This window comes from Primulina eburnea, chromosome 14 (assembly GCF_022965805.1).
Source record: "Primulina eburnea isolate SZY01 chromosome 14, ASM2296580v1, whole genome shotgun sequence".
Lineage (NCBI taxonomy): Eukaryota > Viridiplantae > Streptophyta > Magnoliopsida > Lamiales > Gesneriaceae > Primulina > Primulina eburnea.
In genome coordinates, this window is record NC_133114.1 from 29,155,900 (window position 1) to 29,177,345 (window position 21,446).

Below are 21,446 nucleotides of genomic sequence, written 5' to 3' on the forward strand. Positions count from 1 at the left end.
GCTTTAGCCCGGGTGGCCCAATTTTTTTTTTAAATGTATATGTAAATTTGTATAATTTTGAAATAATATAATATTAGCCCGGATAGATCAATGTAAATATTAAAATATTTTGGAGTTTAAAATTCCAGCCCGGACAAAGCCATATTTCTTGTTCCGCCACTGCCCATCACAATGTGCTAAAGATTTGTGGCAATCTTCTCCCAAGATACAACTACAACTCTTGGATAATGAGCACTCAAATATCCAAGTTCCATAACAAGGAAATGAATGAAACTCTTTCTTGTTGAAGAAGAACAATATGCAAATGAACTTGTGTGTTTTTGATTTTCAATAAAACAAGCATTCAATGTTTTTCATGTGAAAAGACGTGATCTTTCATTCATAGGAGTGTCCCTTGACCATTGTAACTGATCACAATCATCAAACAATGCCAAGGAAATGAAAAAATGCCAGAAAACTCCGAAGGGACGCCAGTGCGCACGACAGGCGCGCGCTTGCTACTGTTCACCGAATTTGTTTTTTAATTCGGTTTCTGTCCCTCACATGTTCCGATTACTCGTTTGAAGTTCTTTCAACATTCGATGAACTCGTTTCGAGTTTAATTTAGAACCACCGAACTTAATATTCGTTCATTAAGCTTCGTTCTTCGTTTTGAATTTTTCCAATCAAACACATTGATTAATTTGCTTGATTTTCATTCATTAAATATCAAAATTATCCAACATTCCTGACAATTAAAAAGCGAAACCAACCAATCATAGATTAAATTGAAATTTCCAACGACTTCAGCTGTGAATTGGTGGAAGTTCATGCTAGCTACTTGTTCTTCAAACAAAGCCTCAAAATCTGCTCTGCCACTTCATCTACTTCTTGTTCTTCTTCTTTTTTAATCTTCTCGCTCAATTTCCATGCTTTAAACCTCATATCTTCACCACTTCTCTCTGCAAAAACTTTACGGACCGCTTTCGCTATCTCTTCCCCTGTAAAAAGACCGTTTTGGCACTTCACAACCTCCACTCCAACACCAGCCTCGACGACCAATCTAGCATTTATAGGCTGATCATATCTACAAGGCATGGCTATAACTGGAACATTATAATACAAGCTTTCTGTTACAGAACCCCATCCGCAATGACTAGCAAAAGCACCTATGTTGGGATTCGACAAAATCTTGGCTTGTGGAACCCATCCCTCCACAACCATCCCTCTCCCATTCACCCTTTTAAGAAATCCTCGAGGCAACGCCTCTTCTAAGGTGACACGCTTATCCTCAAACGAAAATTTTATTACCCATATGAAATTTACGTCGCATAGCTCCAACCCTTTTGAGATTTCTTGTATTTGATCCTTAGACAAGAAGTGTTCGCTACCAAAGCAAATGAACAAAGTGGAGAATCGCTCTTTTTTACTTAGCCACTGCAGAATATCTAAGTTTCCTTCATCTTCTTTAGAATCATCCACCAATAGTCCAGTAGGTACAACTTTTTTTTGACATAAAACAGAAAGATGATCCATATACTTCCCATCAAACCCCTTACACCCCTTGACCAAAACAATTTCCCTAGACATCCTAAATATTCCAAAAGAAAAATCTTGATCAGCATCTTTGATTTCCGGTTTAACCAGAGCATTTAGCTCGGCTTTCTCACGATCCAGGAGATATATTTCTTGAAAAGGAAAAGTAGAAGTGCTCCCATATGTATATAAATGATGGAAATATGAAAAAGGTGCTGCTCCTGCAGTTGCAAAGTAAACGGAAGGAATACCTTGGGATGAAGCAAGCTTTGGAACCCATGGTTGGAAGAAATCATATATCACCAAATCAGGCTTTAGATTATTGAAGATTCCAGAGAAGCTCGAACTTGACATTTGGAAAGCTTGCATAAGTGCTGATGTCAGGTTGGGAGGTAAATTCTTGGTCGTGTGGAGATCTGGAGGAAGTTGAGGCAAGGATGGCACGTCAAGTTCTACAAGTTGAATTGAGGAATCGCTGATTGATTTTTGCATAGTTTTCTTGATGGATTCAAGATTGATAGCAGAAGAACAAAAATATATGTGGAAGTTTCTGTTTGAGAGCCTTTTGGCTAGTTCAAAAAAAGGATATACATGGGAAAACGACAAGTACGGAAACACTAAGATTCTAAATTTGGCCTCTTCCAATTTCTCCATGAATGAAACCTCTTACTCAAATTCTTTTTAGTTGTATTTCTCTCAAGAACTTTTAGGTATAGCTCCCAGTTCTCCAATGATTGTTGAATTCCGTGAGCAAGTAGGCGATGTATACTAATAAAATACAGTTTTAGTGAGAAAATTTACGGAAACAGTACTTGCTAAGGCCTAGCTAGGTTCCAAAGAGCAAGTAACGATATACTAGGCCCACTGCAGTTCTCCAGCTACATTTTTTTCCAGTTTGAACTAAAGTCGTGGATTATATTGTTAGGAGTTAACGATTTTTGAGTTTCGCTGGTATGTGATAGGCCCAATAAAGAAGCCCAATGACCTAGCTCATGTTCATTTTAATTTATTTTTTCAGGATGGAAATATGAAACATCAAATTTGCTTACCTAGTCAATCAATAATCACTTGGATGCTATTAAATTATAATCTTAATATTATTTTGAGAAAAATCATTTTAGTCCTCTAAATGTATCAATTTTCTCTTTTAGTTTTGTAGTTGGTCAAACTTTAGTATCGGTTCGTTAATTTTTTATTTTAGTCAGATTTTACTAGAATGTCAAAATTTAGCAGAAAATTCCTGATTAAACCGATGACATGACATCAAATATTAATATTTTTAATACCGAGGAAAATAATCCTAGTCGGAATGCCACTTAAAATTCAACCATATCAAAGTTTCAAAATAAAAATTCCACAACATCAAACCAAACTGATAAGATTAAATATTTAGGGACCAAAAGCATTTAGTATGAATTATGGGGACTGACTCAGGGGCATGCCGATTTTAAATACACGGGGATCATGTGGACTCATCTATATTTGGTTCCTAAAAATAAAATCCGTATATTGAAATTTGCTGCTAAAAGTGGATTAAAAATTTTGTTTGTACGATATACGATGTTATCGCATTAAATACTAAGAAATCAAATTCCAAATCAAGAATTGTGTTGTTGAAATTTGTATTGTATCCTCGTCAAACCCTTTGGACTGAATCACCAAATGACTATTTATTACTTGGAACACGCATCAATACACGTTCATTCTACGCTAAAATAAAGTAGAGAAAAACTTGTGTGAGACGGTCTCATGGATCGTATTTGTGAGACGGATCTCTTATTTTATTTAAAAGAATAAAGATAAATTCCATTACTTTTTCACTCAAAATACGGATTTCCGCCTCTATATATGAATACAAACTAACGTGAAAAACAGGCAGATGCATCAAAAAGGGGAATTAAAGGAAAAAATATAATCTCTTTATTTCTCTCAATTCAAGAATCCTTTCCTCCCTTCATTCAACGCCAAACATGGGTTGTGGGAAATCAAAGCAGGCTGTGGCGACAGACAATACTGTTACCAAAACCAAAAGTTCAAATTCCATCAAGATCAATAACCCTGTTGTTGAAAAGGCTACGGAGGAGGAAAATGTTCAAGAATTTGGAAATGTGAAGAAAAATGATGGCCCTGATGCATTAATCAAGAAGGTCGAATATACTGAAAATATTGAGACAAAGGAAAATACAAAAGAAAAGGATGGAGCAGATGGAAACGGAGAATCACAGGCTGATGATAAGGCGAAAAAAGTCGAAGAAGGGGAGAAATTTGTTGAAAATGAACAAGGAAAGCTGAATTCAGACGATCATTCTCCAAGGAACTTTCTTTCGCCTATACGGGATCAAGAAGAAACCATTGAATCCATTATTTCTGAAGGGATATCTGGGAAATCCGAATACTATTCGCCCCATGCTAAGGGGCACGTGCATGAACAGAAAACAGAATGGAATGATGCTGTGGAAGGAAAGGCAAAAGCAAAGATAAAAAATGGTTTGTATATCTTTAAAGTTCTTATCATCTATAGATATCTTTGTTTATATATGTTCTTTAGCCACGCCATTGTATGTCTTGTATTGTTTTGTAATCTCGAGGTGCTGGATTTGCAGAAGAAGGAAACAAGGTTGAGGAAGGCAAAGAGGTGGTGATAATGGATGAAACAAAAGAGTCTGCCTCCACAGGCGAAGAGAAGACTCATGATGGTACTAAAAATCTAAGTTAACAAAACTTCACATTTTCATGTCAAAAATGTTGAGATAATTCTCTAAGTACATGTTTTCATGCAAAATATATCTATATTTCATAGGGATAGGGTAGTTTAAATTGTTGTGATACAAACTATGAACATGATATTTAATTAGAAAACTGATTAATTTCATGTAAACGACTTGAAATTTTCATGTACGAACAAAATCAGGAATAAGCTGCACCCCCATTGTTTGAACCATGGAAGAAAACACAGATTTTTGCCTGCAAAAAACCACATAATATGTCATGTGATCACAAAACATTTCTTACGTTGGATTTGGTGATGATTATGCAGGAAAGTGAAACCAAATGATTTGAAGACAAATTGAAGGAAATGGCGATCCAATCTTTTTATTTTGTTTATCACACATTTCCTATTCATTTATTAACTGCACAAATTCATATTTCAATGAAATTGATGGCAAGATTTCTATCTCGCCTTCTGTGTAAAAGTTACCGACTGAAAAATACAAAAAAAAAAAATACCAGTAGAAACTTAATTACGGAATAAAAATAATAATTATTAATATTTTCAATTTCAGTTGAATATTGCATTTTTTCGTCGATCAAATTTCAGCATATCTGTCACGAACAAAGAAGTATATGTACAAAGTAGATATTTGGATTAAAATAATATATACACATGAACAATATTTATATACAAGATATTCCTTCCCAACCCAAGGCCGTTCAGATACAGCTCCAACCAATAAGATAATCATACGGCTCGTGTCATGTACACGCATCAATGGCACAGTTGACCGAAATCTACATGGAAAGGCCCTGATCGGTTACCTCCTCTGTACTCTGTTTCAAAACTGGGGTGGATAGATTCCGGGATAAAATGAAATTCCCATCAACATCCGTTTTTCCATAAGCAGCAACACGGGGATCCATCACAATTCTGCAGCCACTTGGTGCATCACATCCCATTTCAATGCCATAATATGACAAATGGTCGGATATACTGTTCCCACTCACCGACCTACAGAGGAATCCGGGAAGTGATTATAACAAATGCTGCCACTTTGCTAGCAATCAAGAATGATATTAGCAGGAGAATACCCAAGAATTTGGGCGGGCGCAGTGCAAGATAGGGGGAGATGGATACCTTCTGCCTTTTGGGAGAGAGGTGTATGAAAATTGAATTTTAAATAAAATTAAACAAAATTTCATTTTTTTTCGATTGAAGGGTTTGATTGCTTCACCTTGCCGCTGTAGGATCAACCTCTGATAAAAGACGAAGCAATTTGAGAACTACAAATATTCTTACGAAGGATTGGCAACAGTATAGAGCTATCTTGGCCAACTCTATCACTATTTAGTGTCCTAAGGGTTATTCATCACCATCCAATACCTTCTGGTGATCAAGACTATCTAAAAGTAGAAAGAAAGCATTGCCTATACATCTTATATATAGTACAGCAGCAACCAAAAATAATAGATAAAATTCATTGATAGAAATATGACAAAACTTAGATGCAAATACTTGCCTGCTACAAGTTGGATCTTCCCCAGAATTGTCACAGACCTTCTCCACCGTATAAATCAAAATTCCAAACCCGATATCGTAAAGCCAGACCTACAACATGAAAATTTTATATCTCAATAAAGGAGCAAGCCGAGAAAAATAATGAAGCAATTAATGCCAAAATAACCCAATTGTATGATTAAAAAATGGTGAACTAGTCATTGATTTTGGGGGTTTATGCAGTCAAAGAACTAAGATACGGGTATAAAAAAAAATACGAAACTAAAGCAATCACTACCACAAAGTAAATCATTTCTGCAGTTTAGGACAATGATCCAACAAGATAAATGAAAGCATTGAATCGAAAAGTGTGCAAATACATCCAGGACATTTTTTTCCACGTTACCTTTATTTACGCCAATCAATATAATTTTCCTTTAGAAAAAGAAAAGCATGTTTCAGATTCCATGATGCTGAAAATACTCCATAAAAGCAAAATTGATAACGTATATAATGGGGGTGTACAGAAAATTCAAGGAAGTGGTGGTCAAAAGATTAGTTACTAACATGTACATAAATCAAATAAAGATGTCATGAAGTTAAACACCAAAAACTAGTACCTCTCTCGCAAAGTGATGGTAAGTCTTTTGAGGAAAATAATGGTAATAAGGAGGTAAATGAGGCACAATATCATGTCCATTTGTGATGCGAAAGGTATTTGGCACCACCTGGCCGTAATATGCTGCAAAAGCAGTATTACCAATCCTAGGTTGCCCAAAGGTCATAACCTGAATGTCTTGATCTCCAAGACTGAGCTGAAAACAGGATAAGTACTTTAGAAAAACTCCAAAAAAGAAAATATGAAACAAATTTCCCAGAATATATTAATTATTAAGTATTATTATACATTTCAATTTGAATCCTCTACCAGACGACATCCCAGGGCAATTATTTTGTAAAAATTTAAGAAACCATTGTGTAAAGTTTTGGACTGAAAAAATCAAACACAGTCGTGCCAGTTAGTTAAGAGTATAGAAGCTCCAAGCACTTAACTCGAAACATCTTTCAGAACTAAGGAGTTCAATCTTCTTGATTGATAACCTGACCATAGACTAGGCTAATTCTGGAATCATGATTGTACTTTTGTACCAAAGAAAAATCCATGGGAGCGCTCTTCTATACCCCTTTTGGGCAAAGATCACGAACTAAATATCGGCATACAGTACTAAAGTAAAAGCCCATAATAGGTTAATAATGAAAATAATCAAGTGGAATTACACGAAGATCAAGTCCACAAAAAGCAGCTATCGCCCCTCCCATCGAATGCCCAGTAACCATTATCTTAGTGTCTCCGTATAACTGCTTTGCCTTTTGGACAGCATTTAGAACTCCAGTACGCAAGGATGTGTTGTAGTAAGCAGAATAAAAACCATGATGCACCTGGACCAAAAAATAACCCCACATAAAATGAATATGGATACAAACACAGCAAACTCGTCAAAATACTCATGTGGAGGAGGGAAAAAGAAAAAAGAAATGCATATGTTTAGTTGCACACACCATAGCATCATCAACTCCAGGGTAATCAATATCAAGCTGCTTCCAGTACAAATCTTCCACCCAGTTCTGTAAACTGCAAATAGAATTACCCATAAATAAGTTAAGAACCGACCTTAACAATTACAACATTTTAGTTTAGAAAAATTGTTTTATGTAAATGGCAACTCTAAAAACTCAGAGACACAAGCATCAGTCATATTATTTGTGGAAACAAAATAATGAGCATGGGAGATTGTCCACGGGTTGTATTACGCTTTTAATACATTCGACTCAAAATTCAAATAGAATGGCCTTGAGGTGAAACAACCAATCATGGAGAAGATAATATAGATCAACAAGTAAGAATAAGCCAAACCTGCGCTCTTGAGTTCCTCTGAATGCAATGACAGAGGCATTAAGATCAGTCGCAACCCCAACAAATCCCTTCATAGAAATAACTGGATATTAGAATCTCATAAACAAAGTCAATAGAAAATAAAAATAATGCTCTATCTGACAAAAATGATGAAAACGAAGACACGTTTCCCCAAACCTGCAGGCAGGATTTCACGTCCACAATTATGTCCATTATTTCAAAGCCCTGTACCCAAGAAGAATAATATCAATCCAAATATTAGGGGATAAATAGCTATTCAATTTAAGTCAACAAATAATTATGTATTATGTAACTATATTCTATTACTTTACCTCAGTTAGACCATCGCATCTCGAACAAGTCCACGTAAACAACTCAGTCAAGTCTGACAAATATACCTGCAATTGCAAATTTTGTTTAGTTATGCCATACATCAGCAGTTTCGTATATGGATGTTGACTCAACAATAGACTATCGAAAAATTTCTTGAGAGAATCGTAATGTAGAATCAGAGGTATTATAACAAATTATTCACTCAATAATGAAATGGGAAAACTTACCAAACCTACCGCTTCAATAAAAAAGGGTGTTAATGAAACAACCAACTCCTCTACTCACACAACTGCACATATCTTTGAGGACAAGCAATAAAAATGACACGAAAGAAATGTATACATATATGTAAATATCTAAAATACTTATCCTAAAGCTTAATCATACATATGGATCCAAAATATAGTTCAGAATGAACTCACAGCCGAAGCATATTGCACCAATATTTTTGCAAGAGTATGATTGTACGTCACCAACTGATAATTGGTATTACGCCTGTGCTTCCCCGTCACCTTCAATTCTGCGCACATAAAGCATGGACACATTCATATCCAAAGGGGAAACAGAGATGCAGGTATCTCCTAATAGAATTAAGCAATAAGAATGATAAATCGCCTCATTCAAAACAAAGTAAAGAATTCAGAAATTTTTAATTACAACATCTAAAGTTAATTTGGAACGAGATTTCTCTGCTGAGACTTAATCGACACCACATAAAAAAAAGTATCATATAAGTCATAATTAAGAACGTTTACGTATATAACGAAGCAAAGAGCAACTTAAATCAAAGATTGAACCGGTACAAGATTATTATAACACGAGATTAACATAACAAGTTATGGATCATGAAACTTAGTCATTTAACGATCAACTCCTCTGCATAAACTTTATTTGTGTCACACTACACACAATATTATTATAATTTTTTACCAAAATCTCGAGAAGGGTTAGAGTGTATCTGCAATACAAACTTCTACTAAAAATATTCCAATTTATGCTGAATTTTGCCGTAAATAAATTTTTTGGAGTCACCGCTCATCGAATATCCCTTCACATCCGCAATCAGAACTAAAAACCCAAATAATTAATTACCTCTACATGATGAAAATCCAAACAAATATACACAAATTGCAATGGCCAACCACCGTCTTCTTTCCATCTCCTGCAAAAAAAAAAATCGAATAACGAATAATAGAAAACCAAATAAGAACAAAACCAATCAGCACTTCGAAAATAGCACGGGACAAACCCAATTAACACTCCAGAACCGAATTGCAATCCCCGAATTCTGAAAAAGGGTCAGCTTTCCGGTGACCTCGAGAGTTTTCTCCGGAGAACTCAGACCAGACGAAACGACGCCGAATTATAGACACAGTTTTGTTGGATAGATCCTGGGAAGGGGAACACGTTCGTGTGGGAAAAGATAAGGGTATAATATACAGCTTAATTAGTTATACGTAATTACATAATTGCCCCGAATAAGGCTGATTGATGACTTGGTTTGGGCGGTATTTTTGAAGTTATTAAGGGAGTAAATTGTAGTTTCATATAATGTTGGCTTATCAATAAGTTACGTAACTTGTTCGGGATGGTTTGTGGGTTGGACAAAATTGACCTTTTGGTTTTTCTACAAATTCTAATCCGCAAAGTACGGATGGAGTTATTAGCTAGCTAAAATCATCAATCTCGTTTAAAGAGGATTTGATAATTTACACAAAAGTGCCCTTCTAGTTTGCTATATCACAAAAACTCGTATACGACAGTTTCACTTATCGATTTTGTGAGACAGAGTTTCAACTCGACACAATCTATAAAAAAATATTATTTTTTAACAAAAAATATTACTTTTATTTGTAAAATAGACTGAATCAACCGATTTCACTAATATAGATTCTTAGACCATCTCATATGCGACTTATTTTTTTGTATATTTGCTCTTTTGCAATTTTGATTATCTAATTTATCAAGTATTATCTTGGATTTGTTTATAATTATAGCAATCTCAACATAGCGTGTATGTGACGCTAAGTATTTAGTGTCATCTCAGCATTATCGAGAAAAAATACTGAAATTAAAAAAAAATGAAAAAATACATACTAAGACTGCAATCTATCAATATAAAATATTAAAATTATAAAGAAACAAATACATATATTACTAAAACTAAATTTTCTTAATCTATTAGTTCTAAACAAATTTTGGGTAAAAATTAGTTAAAGGTCTATAAAATTAAAATACATATTAAATTTGACATGTACTTATAAAAAGTTGGATCTCCATTATTTATTTTTTTAAGCTTTATTTTTAAGCTTTTAATTCATAAATTCGAACATGAATGGTGTTCATTTCTTATAAGGAAAGAAAATTCATGCACTTCCTAATTCATACAAAAAAGTATATAATCTATAGGCTCACATATCTTTTCATGGATGAAAATCAATATAAAATATTAAAATATATGATACTAATATATCATATTTGAGTAGCATGTTTGAAGGATACTTAAAAATCATATATCAGTATCAGATTCAAAATTTTTTGTACTCAAATATCATTTATTAATACCATATTTTCAATTTTTGTATCAATTTTCATCTGAGAAAAAAATATAAACTTTAACATTGCATAAACATTTTTTAATGCATAAGATAGTGTAAATACATATTTTTTCTAACATAGACCGACAAAAAAATATCTATATTTTTAAATTCAACAATATTTTTATCAATATTTTAAGTTTTTAGATTGTTATATCGATCATTCACGATAAAAGAATATGAAAAAATTATTAATTTAAAAATGACAAAAATCATGTATAGATAATTGTACAAGGACACAACCCTTGCAAACGAGCACTAGTAGTTATTGATGTTTTAAATTATTAAATTGTTGTTGTTATTATATAGTCCAACCCATGTTAAATAATTAGATAATTTAAGCTATACTTTAAAATTTCTATAAATTAATATTATAAGGGTCACTAAATTTTATTTTAAAATTCTTATATAATAAATCAGTGTCATGAGGATTATGTGTGTTTCTAGCCATACATACTCATTTTATCGGTATCGTCCTTGTTCTCTTTGCTTCCATTCTATTCCACACGTCTTTTTGTTATGTAAGAAAATCATCGAAAAAATGATTAAAATAAGTATCCATAGAATGTAATTTTATCTATTGATTTCAAATTCATAATTTCTAATCTAGTTTTATTCATTTGGGATCATATTTACGTCGTGGATTGATTGATTTAAAATATATTTCAAAAACCAAAAACAAAGCGTTTTTCAATACTTAAACTGAACTTGTTATGTGGTATTGACAAAAACTTGTGTGAGACGGTCTCACGGGTCGTATTTGTGAGACAGATCTTTTATTTGGGTCATCCTATGAAAAAATATTATTTTTTATGCTAATTAAGAGTATTGCTTTTTATTGTGAATATGAGTAGGATTGACCCGTCTCACAGAATAAGATCCGTGAGACGGTCTCACATGAGACTCACACATGTGTATTAATATATGAGAGTTGGTATTTACATTCCATTTATTGTTATTTTAACTTCATTTGTAAATAAATTTGAAATATATGTATACAAAAAGCGTAGTGTTAATAACACAAAATCAAGGTTCTAAAAAGCGTGAAGCGCCCCGAAGCGCGGATGTCGAGTTCCAAACTTTTCAAGCTTAAGCGAGATTAGTACATGCTTAAGCGTGAAAAAGCGTTTTTTATCTTTAGTATAATTGTAATTATTTCAAACCAATAAATAGATAAAATAATATATAAATATGATAAATTAAGTTTGATGCATTAATTCTCATATTTATAAAAACATAAAAATCTCAAAATTACAATCTTTATTTGTTTTTGCAACTAGACCACATTAAAAAATGCTAAATATTTATTAAATCATTATCAGATATGCTTAATCATAATTAAAATTTAAAATAAAAATCTAAATTATAAACTTAATTTATTATTTTAAAATAAAAAGACATACCTTCAAAATATAAAAAATTTAAAAAATAAATAGATGCGATTAATTGTGCGTAAACACACTTAATTAAACGTTTTAATCATGCTTAATCGAACAAACTACAATTTAAACCGTTTTTTTCCGAAGCGGATGTTTTTGTCGAGCTTCAAGTTTAAGTATACTTAAGCAGACTTCTTATAACACTGCACAAAATCGAGTGTAAATATCAAATCTATTAATATTATAATATATTCTTTCCAGCACAGAAATATCGAGTGCTAGGTGGAGCAACGCCGCAAACTGACTTTTGAGACAATTTAGAGTCATTTATGGACTTCGCCGACCTATCGATCTTTAGCCCATTTCTCCTCTCTCTTTTTTTTGGCTAAAGATGCGTGAGATCCAAGTTGCCAACTCCGTGATAATGTAGTCAAGAATACGATTCATCAAATTTTGATTACGTAAATAGTTTGATTTTTAGCCTTAAAAGTTCGAGACACTCAAATTATTTATTGTTTTTAAAAAAATAAATTCATGACCCAAAAAAAAAAGCCCGAACCCGATACAAAGACACATTATTCTACGTGAAATATGACGCAATTGATCTTACGCTGACAAATTTCTATTCTCCGACAAGGAACTAAATTTTAACATATATTCATTCATTCGTGGATGTCATCAATATATATCCCTTAACAATAAGGTTCTATCCTCGTTGCTTGTTCATTTCATACTATCGAATCTTTGTAAAGAAGAAAGAAAAATTAAATAAATAAATTTAAAAAGTAAAATAAGAAAATTAAAGAGGTCCCAAATGGATGTATCCAGCTTGCCAGATGCTTCTTTGAAAGATACATAAAAAAGACGAATGCGCTTGGAAATTTCACTCATATTCTTTAACCTTCGATAACTAATTAAGTCTATGTAATCATGAGTTTAATCAGATGGAAATTAATCCGTCGAGTCGGATTGAAAAAACACATATGAGCTTTTTATGAGACCGATCTCTTATTTGGGTCATCCATGAAAAAATATTACTTTTTATGCTAAGAGTATTACTTTTATTGTGAATATCGGTAGGGTTGACCCGTCTCACAGATTAGGATCCTTGAGACGATCTCACATGAGACTCACTCTATGCTATACATATTAAAAGTGAGAAAAAATGACAATTTTTCATAGGTGAAAAAAGATTAGTAAATATCTATCATTTTGAACTCAAATTTATTTCACAAGCACTTATGCTTAGCTTATTAGATTGGTTGGCATTGAAATAATAAGTATACTCGTACAATTTTGTTTATTTGTAGATAAAATCACATTCGGAATAAAGATAAATATGTAGACACGCACAAATATGTATCACATTCAGAATAAAGATAATAATATGGACAGATATATACAAATATAAATCACATGATTCTGAATAAAAATTGGCACATAAACATGGTGAAGTGGTGGAGCTTGATTTGGAATTGACAATTCACTAAAACATCAATATATATGTTCTTAAGATCAAAATTAATTCTAGGAATTAAAAATAGTGCTCAAAGACAACACATTTTTAACATGTTTTTATTATTCGATCTTAGAAATTTTACAAGCTAATAAATAAAATCAATCAGAGAAAACACAAAACTTGTACTGAAAAATCCAAATGTTAAAACCCGCAAAAATTTTATAATTTCTCTGCGATTCTGATAATCTGTGTGTTAAACTGTCTCTCATGTAAGATACGTCTACCTACACACATGAAATATTATATACTGATTCAAATTATTGGTAATATTTGTTAGATTGATCCACGGATAAATTATAAAATCAGTCCACTTTATGTTATCTTATTTATGAGTACCATACAGAAATGCATGTCTCTATTATTGTATGCAGAGATTCGTTATCGTGAAGTGTACCTTTTTATATGCTTAATCACTCTCAAGCTATTGACAAATACGAAATATGATGCATTATTTTAGATAATATATGTAAATATTTTATTTTTTTAAATAAAAAAACAGCCCATCGATCCAATAACAGTACCCTTCCTTCAATCCTATATAAACGTTCCCATGCACGCACAATTTTCCTCACACCAAAATCAAATCAATCCAACTAGAGATATCAGGATCAATCACATCTTCTTCGATTTTTCATCGTCCCGACGACCTTGTAGAGTCAAAGCTACCTTAAATCGAATAGTCTATATCCAATGGAGAGAGTTAACAAGATGGTGTCCGAGAAACCAGTGGTGATCTTCAGCAAGAGCTCGTGTTGCATGAGCCACACCATCAGATCACTTTTTAGTGATTTCGGAGTCCACCCGACGGTCTATGAGCTCGACGAGATTTCCCGAGGACGCGAGATTGAGCAAGCCCTCTCGAGACTCGGCTGCAACCCTACGGTTCCCGCGGTGTTCATCGGTGGCGAGTTTGTCGGAGGAGCCAACGAGGTGATGAGCCACCACATCAAGAGGTCACTAAAGCCCATGCTCAAAAGGGCTGGTGCCCTGTGGGTCTAATGGAACCAGCATATGACGTACGAATTAGGCAGACACGAATAATGATGCATTTTGTTGCATCTCACGTTAAATTATAACGTAGTTAGAGAAATTGAGCAACTGGGCTCCAATTACCACTTTGAATCCTGTGAACTTACTCGAGCTTCTTTCGTGTTTTGACTGATTTATAATAATAAACTTTAAATTTCGAGAAATTAATGCGAACGCATAAAATGATCCATATGGCTTAATTAAATTCAAATGTTCGCTCCTTAATTGTGTGACTATCTAGAAGGGAACAATTTGACCTCATTGGATGGATGAATTGCGGGAAAGCTAATTAAATAGCTACAAGAAACTAATATAAATGTCGTAATTTGAAACTTTTTTAAAGGAAGTGTTGTGATTATATATACTAGTGCACCGATGCACGTGTTGCGTGCTTGTATAATATTTTTTTATAATTAATTTGATTTATATTCAAACGAGGATCAAAATATAATTATAAGAAATAGTGAGGGACTATATTGTGATTTTGATATATAAATAAAAAATAAATTGAAAAATAAAAGAGTAAAAAATGATATCATTGAAAATCGAACTATAACATAAACCTTAAGAAACAATGACTTTATCTATTGAACTACATATAACTTGCTTTAAAATTTTAAATTTATTAATATATATAATTATTAAAATAGACCATGACACCAAAGTTAGTTACTCTAAGTGTCTCAAACTTAATAAAATAGTATATATAGCTGAAGTTGTCTACTTTGAAAGAATAATATTTGATTGAGTGGGTCTCTCGTGAGACGGTCTCACGAATCTTTATGTGTGAGACGAGTCAACCATACCGATATTCACAGTAAAAAGTAATATCTATGAATGGCCCAAATCCGTCTCACAAAATACGAACTGTGAGATCGTCTCACACAAATTTTTTCCTATTTGATTTGACACACACATATATGTGCGTGTGCATTATCCAACTAAATATTTTCCTATTTCTTGTAACTTTCATATTTTTTATTTTTTTTTTATCATATTATCGTTTCAATTCAAAATTTTACTCAACTTTCACTTTTTCCCTTCATTTTTAGTCATTTTTCTAATGAATCAAAATCGATAATTGATCAATAACATAATCGAATATGAAAATGTGTACAAATTACAGTACCAAGATTATTATTCTCCCCTTTCAAAAATAAATCTAGTGGTAGATGAAGTCCAATACATGCAATCGCATGCAGGTACACGAGAAGCAACTCTAGGAAGCGGCCTCTGAGATACGGTGGGGTAATTATATTGCGAGTGTGGGTGTTTTCTTTTCTTTTTTCCGTTTCTTAAATTTTTAATAGAGTTAAAGGCTAGACAAACCCATCTGGAGAATCACATGCTTCTACGGCCTACCTGAAAGACACCGAAGGAAAGACTCATGGAATCTTTTACAACGACTGTCTAACTAATCTAACCTTCCTTGGTGTTGTATTGGAGACTTTAATGACATTCTAAGCCCCGAAGACAAAAAAGGAAGGGTGGATCACCCCCAATGGCTCATAAATGGATTCCGAGAAGTTACTTTGGCTTGCGGATTGATCGATGTACCACTAATAGGCTATCCTTTCACTTGGTCCAGGAGTCGAGGAACCCCGAATGCAATCGAAGAGAGAATTGACCGGGCTCTAGTAGTACCAAGCTGGTCTTCTATATTTCCACTGGCTAAACTTTTTAACCACAGCGCACCTCTCTCAGAGCATAACCCCATCCTTCTCATAACTGAAACTCCAACTCAACATACAAAACACCGGGGGTTCCGATTCGAGAACACAAGGCTAAATGAACCAGACTCTGCTGAAGTAGTAAAAGAAAGCTGGGATAATTCTCACGCTACCCATCTCGCAGACAGACTAGCAATGACTGCAGCATCACTACAGCAATGGGGAAAACATGTCTTCCGTAAATACCGGTATGAGATTGATAAATGCAAAAGGAGAATCGAAGAGCTTCGATCCACAGATGATAGAGAATCAGTACGCTACCTTAAAGGAAGTGAACTCTGAACTCATAAGCCTATTAACTCAAGAAGAGAACTTCTGGAAGCAACGAGCCAAAACCTAATGGTTAAAAGAGGGAGATTTGAACTCAAGATTTTTCCACAAGACAGCCACAATCCGAAGAGAGTCCAACAGAATCAAAAAACTCACCGATGACGCTGTAACTCTTTTGAACACATGGACGACATATGCAGGATTGCTAAGCAGTATTATACCGATGTGTATTCTCCGACCACGGCAAATTGCGAGCTGGTCACCTCGAAAATCGCCCCACTGGTTTCTGCATCAGACAATAGAGACTTGCTTACCCCACTCTGCATTGAAGAAGTAAAAGCGGCCTTATTTCAGATGCATGGGGATAAGTCACCTGGACCCGATGGATACAACCCTGCATTTTTCCAAAAATTCTGGAGTTTGGTTGAACAAGATGTTTTCAATGAATGTTCAAACTGGTGGATGAACTGCTGCTTCCCCGAACATCTGAATGATACCCATATAGCACTCATTCCCAAAGGTGAGAATCAAAGCAGCATGAAGGATTATCGGCCAATATCCCTGTGTAATATCCTCTACAAAATATTTGCAAAAGTTCTGGCAAACCGAATGAAACCTCTCCTCAATAAAATAATCTCAGAATTCCAATCAGCTTTTATCAAGGGGAGATCGATCACTGACAATGTAGTGGTAGCATTTGAGATCATACACTACCTCAAAAGAAAGACGAGAGGAAAAGAAGGGATTGTTGCACTAAAACTAGATGTAAGCAAAGCTTATGATCGCTTGAGCTGGGACTTTCTGGAAAAATTTTTGACAAGACTCGGCTTTGACAGAAAATGGGTGAATCTTATCATGCTCTGCATCTCATCAGTCTCCTACTCGCTGCTTATTAATGACAGGGTGGCTGGACCAATTCAACCCCACCGAGGATTACGCCAAGGGTGCCCGTTATCACCCTATCTCTTTATTCTATGTGCACACGGCTTATCCTCGCTGATCATTGACGCAGAAAGAAGGGGAGCCATCCATGGATGTTGTGCTAGTAGATGCGGACCAACCATTTCTCATCTACTTTTTGCCGATGATAGTCTCCTCTTTTGTAAAGCAAAGGGGAAGAATGTGGAATCTTGAAGCAACTGCTAAGGGATTATGAAGAGGCCTCAGGACAGTCTATCAATTTTGCAAAATCTGGAATCATGTTTAGCAGCAACCTGGCCCGAGAAGAACAACAAACCTTATCAAACATATTTGGGATTACAAAAGATATGCGAGATGGGAAATATCTTGGGTTGCCTTCGCTCATAGGAAAAAATAAAAGAGCGATATTCAGCTACATCAAAGACAGACTTTGGAAACAGATTCACAGCTGGAGAGGCAAATATCTATCAAAAGCAGGAAGAGAAATTCTGATTAAAGCGGTTGCTCAAGCCCTCTCCTCTTACTGTATGAATGTATTCCTATTACCAAAATCCACCATTGATGAACTCCAGCGAATCATGAACTCGTTTTGGTGGGGCTTTCGGCCAGATGGAAATCGAGGTATAAAATGGCTAAGTTGGGAGCGTCTCTGCACTAGAAAGATCCATGGGGGAATGAGCTTTAGAAATTTGGAATCATTTAACTTAGCAATGATGGGTAAACAAGCATGTAATCTAATCTCAAAACCTATGTCTCTCATGACTAGGGTCCTAAAAGCGAAATATTTTCCCAACTCGAGCTTTATGGAGGCACCGCTTGGTCACAATCCTAGCTATATCTGGCGAAGCCTGTGGAACTCTAAGTTTATCATGAATAAAGGGATCCGCTGGCGAGTGGGAGACGGGCAGAATATCCGTGTATGGAAGGACCCTTGGTTACGTGACCCACATAATTTCCATATCGAATCTCCTCCAGCAATAAGCACATAAACTATGACAGTAAAAGATCTCATCAATCCCTCCACTCACCAATGGGATATAGAACTGCTACATGGTATATTATGCAATCGTGATGTTAGAGAAATACTGAACATCCCTCTGCACTTGGACACTGAAGGAGACAAATGCATATGTCATCATGGGAACAATGGGAAATACTCTGTTCGCTCAGGATACAAAATTGCTCAAGAGATCCTAATGGGGGGCGAAGAAAACAAGATCCAAGGAGAATGGCAGAAGCTGTGGAACCTAAAAATCCCACCCAAGGTAAATACTTTTCTATGGCGTACAGTTAGGGATGTTTTACCGAACAGAGGAAATCTCCAAAAGAAACACATAACAGTACCAATTACGTGTGCTACTTGTGGGAGTGAGTGGGAAAATTCCTGGCACCTCTTCATCTTCTGTCCACTTGCAAAACACTGCTGGGAGAATATCGGTATGTGGCATTTTGTGCTATCCTTATCAAATGAGGCAGAAGGCTATATACAATGGCTATTCCAAATCCTTAGTAAGGCTCCGGAAACCGAAGTGGAAAAAATTGCAATGGTGCTATGGGGTATATGGAGAGCTCGCAACGAGAAACTATGGAATAGGATATCGAGTACAGCTCATAAAGTTGTTGACTCAGCGATGCAGCTGCTATCTAATTGGAAGGGGGTGCGTGGCATTGAGGGACCAAATGAAGCTAATAAGCAACCATCCAACCAGTCTTATACTTGGAAAAAACCACAAGCACCAACTCTCAAATGTAACGTGGATGCAACACTACAGAATGCAAGTAGAAGCACATGAATGGGAATGGTGCTTCGAGACTCCATGGGCTCCTTCTTAAGAGCCAGAAAAAATGCCATCCCAGGCCTAGTGGAAGTCAAAGAAGCTGAAGCAATGGCCTTCAAAGAGGCGCTGAGCTGGGTGGGCGACATGGGCTTACAAGAGGTAACATTTGAATCGGACTCTAAAGTGGTAATCGATGCAGTCAACTCACGAAGGGAGGATGATTCAGAATTTGGCTTACTAATTTCTGCGTGCCGAGTAATTCTTCGACAACGACCATCATACAAGGTCTGCTTTACACGACGACAAGTAAATAAGGTTGCCCATAACCTTGCAAGGGCATCTTGTTTCCATGCTCGTCCCATGATCTAGACGCTACCACCAGATTCTATTATTGATGTTTTGCATGACGAATGTAATAATTCTTATTCGTAATAAACTTAAGTATTTCTGTCAAAAAAAAAATAGAGTTAAAGGCTTTATTTATTACGAAGATTATGCACAAATTTGTGACACAAAATAAACAATTTTAGTATCATGAAATTGACAAAATTAAAGATCTAATAAAAAAAATCCTACATATTTTCGATCTCCGTGAGCTTATAGAACATGACATTATGTAATTAAAGTGAAGGTCTATTACCGATAAATATGCAATAGTATAATTAAAGATGATCTTAATTAAAAAAAAATCATTTGATTGAATCTAATTATCACAACAAGTCATAAAATCATACATGAATACATTGATTGATCTAATGTTGAAGTTATTGATCTTTCAAAGCAACAGATAATGATCATCTTATTTTGCCTCATAATAGAAAAGGAGATATATGTGCCTTGGGACCATAAACACATATATAATATAAGCAATCTTCGACTTATCATAAAAACTTAATTAAATTGATTTTCTACACGTAAAGTGCATCATATCAATTTATTTAATGTTTTAAAAACTCATAATTAATTCAATCATCTTACTAGAACTTTTGTGTACACTTTTCAAAACTCTGACACTTACAAATCAACCTTGATAGAAACTTGAAGTTGGGATCGAGACTCATTTATGAAGGAAAACACCGAAAACACAAATATAATTGATATTGATGATTATTACATCGGTTAACTAAATAAAAACGGAGACTCTTCTCATAAAAACCATATTTTTAGTTCATTTTCAATTTTTTGAAGTTATAGTTTTTTGTATTGTCGATTTTCAGTTTCAATCATCTATATTTGTTTTCTGACAATTTTTGTCATTTATCCAATATGTCGCTGACATGTCACCGATGTGACGCTGATGTATATAATTTTTGCTACATCAACATTCTCAATCAAAAAACTAAAATTGTAGATTTTTCCCTAAATAAATTTAAGCATATTAGTTGGAAAAAATCCAATTATAACCACTATTCTGTCATTTAGTCCATGTTGTACACCAGAGAATCAATAACCCACGAGGTAACATAACGTAGGCATTGGGATTTGGGCCCTCATTTTTCACGCACTTGTGTTTTCTTCTGTAGAGAATTAGATACGAATATTTGTTTTTCAGAACGAAAAATTTTAGGTCCCAAATGGATAAATTCAACTTCGTTCTCAACCTAACTTGATGCCTTGTGGAAAGATACACAAGAAAGTGAAATGGACCACTTATATTTATCACAATCAGAATTCATTAAACCTTCTAAGAGTATCTTTATTAAAATGCTCAAAGATCGTGAATTTTATTTTAAAAAAACTCGAATTTATGCGTCTGTGTATATATTATGATTGCTTCTATTTTATATATAATAGGGGTGATACATATGTATCAACTACTTCCCTTAAATCAAGAAATAAATTACACTACTCTCGATCCTAACCAATTAATCTTTAGAGAAATTAGTAAGGTTTTTGGTCCATTAATTGTCCTACTTTGGCTTTTGTAAACTAAGTATTCAAAGTTTGGTTCGGTGTGCTAATTTTGACTATTTTTTTTTTGCTTTTAGTCATATTTCGTCTAAGCCGTTGATATAACCTTAGAAAATATTAATATAGTATCGGAAAATACTAACGTAACATCACAAAGTACTTATGTGGAATAGAAAATTGTCGATTTGTTCCGTATCACGTCAGCAGTTTAATCGAAATATATTAAAATTAAAAGTTAGTACACACGTACCAAAGTTTGACAAGTTAGTGGAGTAAAACAAAAAATGAGACAAGTTATTTGACCAAAAAATTATTTTTCATAATCTTTACAACATC

At 34.4% G+C, this 21,446-nt stretch overlaps 5 protein-coding genes across 6 annotated transcripts; 3 read left to right on the plus strand and 2 right to left on the minus strand.

Moving 5' to 3' along the window:
* Positions 1-674: 674 nt before the first annotated feature.
* On the minus strand, positions 675-2,302 carry LOC140813014 (mogroside IIIx synthase-like). The gene has a single exon (XM_073171416.1). The coding sequence runs from the start codon at positions 2,167-2,169 to the stop codon at positions 817-819; it is 1,353 nt and encodes a 450-aa protein (XP_073027517.1). The 5' UTR covers positions 2,170-2,302; the 3' UTR covers positions 675-816.
* A 1,033-nt stretch (positions 2,303-3,335) lies between these two features.
* On the plus strand, positions 3,336-4,786 carry LOC140811794 (uncharacterized). Of its 2 annotated transcripts, XM_073169865.1 has the most exons (3): positions 3,338-4,002; positions 4,119-4,211; positions 4,553-4,786. In XM_073169865.1, exons 1-3 carry the CDS (start codon positions 3,486-3,488, stop codon positions 4,558-4,560), a joined length of 618 nt encoding a protein of 205 aa, XP_073025966.1. In that variant the 5' UTR covers positions 3,338-3,485; the 3' UTR covers positions 4,561-4,786. The 2 variants fall into 2 exon arrangements, with proteins under 2 accessions (XP_073025964.1, XP_073025966.1); XM_073169863.1 differs by lacking the exon at positions 4,553-4,786 and having other exon boundaries at positions 3,336-4,002; positions 4,119-4,366.
* A 75-nt stretch (positions 4,787-4,861) lies between these two features.
* Positions 4,862-9,389, minus strand: LOC140811793 (secreted mono- and diacylglycerol lipase 1-like). Its single transcript, XM_073169862.1, has 11 exons — positions 9,226-9,389; positions 9,069-9,138; positions 8,399-8,496; positions 7,976-8,041; positions 7,821-7,868; positions 7,644-7,711; positions 7,289-7,361; positions 7,007-7,168; positions 6,349-6,543; positions 5,751-5,839; positions 4,862-5,242 (listed from the first exon to the last, which is right to left on the minus strand). Exons 2-11 carry the CDS (start codon positions 9,133-9,135, stop codon positions 5,026-5,028), a joined length of 1,083 nt encoding a protein of 360 aa, XP_073025963.1. The 5' UTR covers positions 9,136-9,138; positions 9,226-9,389; the 3' UTR covers positions 4,862-5,025.
* Positions 9,390-14,044: 4,655 nt separating this feature from the next.
* Positions 14,045-14,664, plus strand: LOC140811944 (monothiol glutaredoxin-S5-like). The gene has a single exon (XM_073170078.1). The coding sequence runs from the start codon at positions 14,162-14,164 to the stop codon at positions 14,468-14,470; it is 309 nt and encodes a 102-aa protein (XP_073026179.1). The 5' UTR covers positions 14,045-14,161; the 3' UTR covers positions 14,471-14,664.
* Positions 14,665-15,686: 1,022 nt separating this feature from the next.
* On the plus strand, positions 15,687-16,512 carry LOC140811319 (uncharacterized). Its single transcript, XM_073169177.1, has 2 exons — positions 15,687-15,702; positions 15,947-16,512. Exons 1-2 carry the CDS (start codon positions 15,687-15,689, stop codon positions 16,510-16,512), a joined length of 582 nt encoding a protein of 193 aa, XP_073025278.1.
* Positions 16,513-21,446: the final 4,934 nt, after the last annotated feature.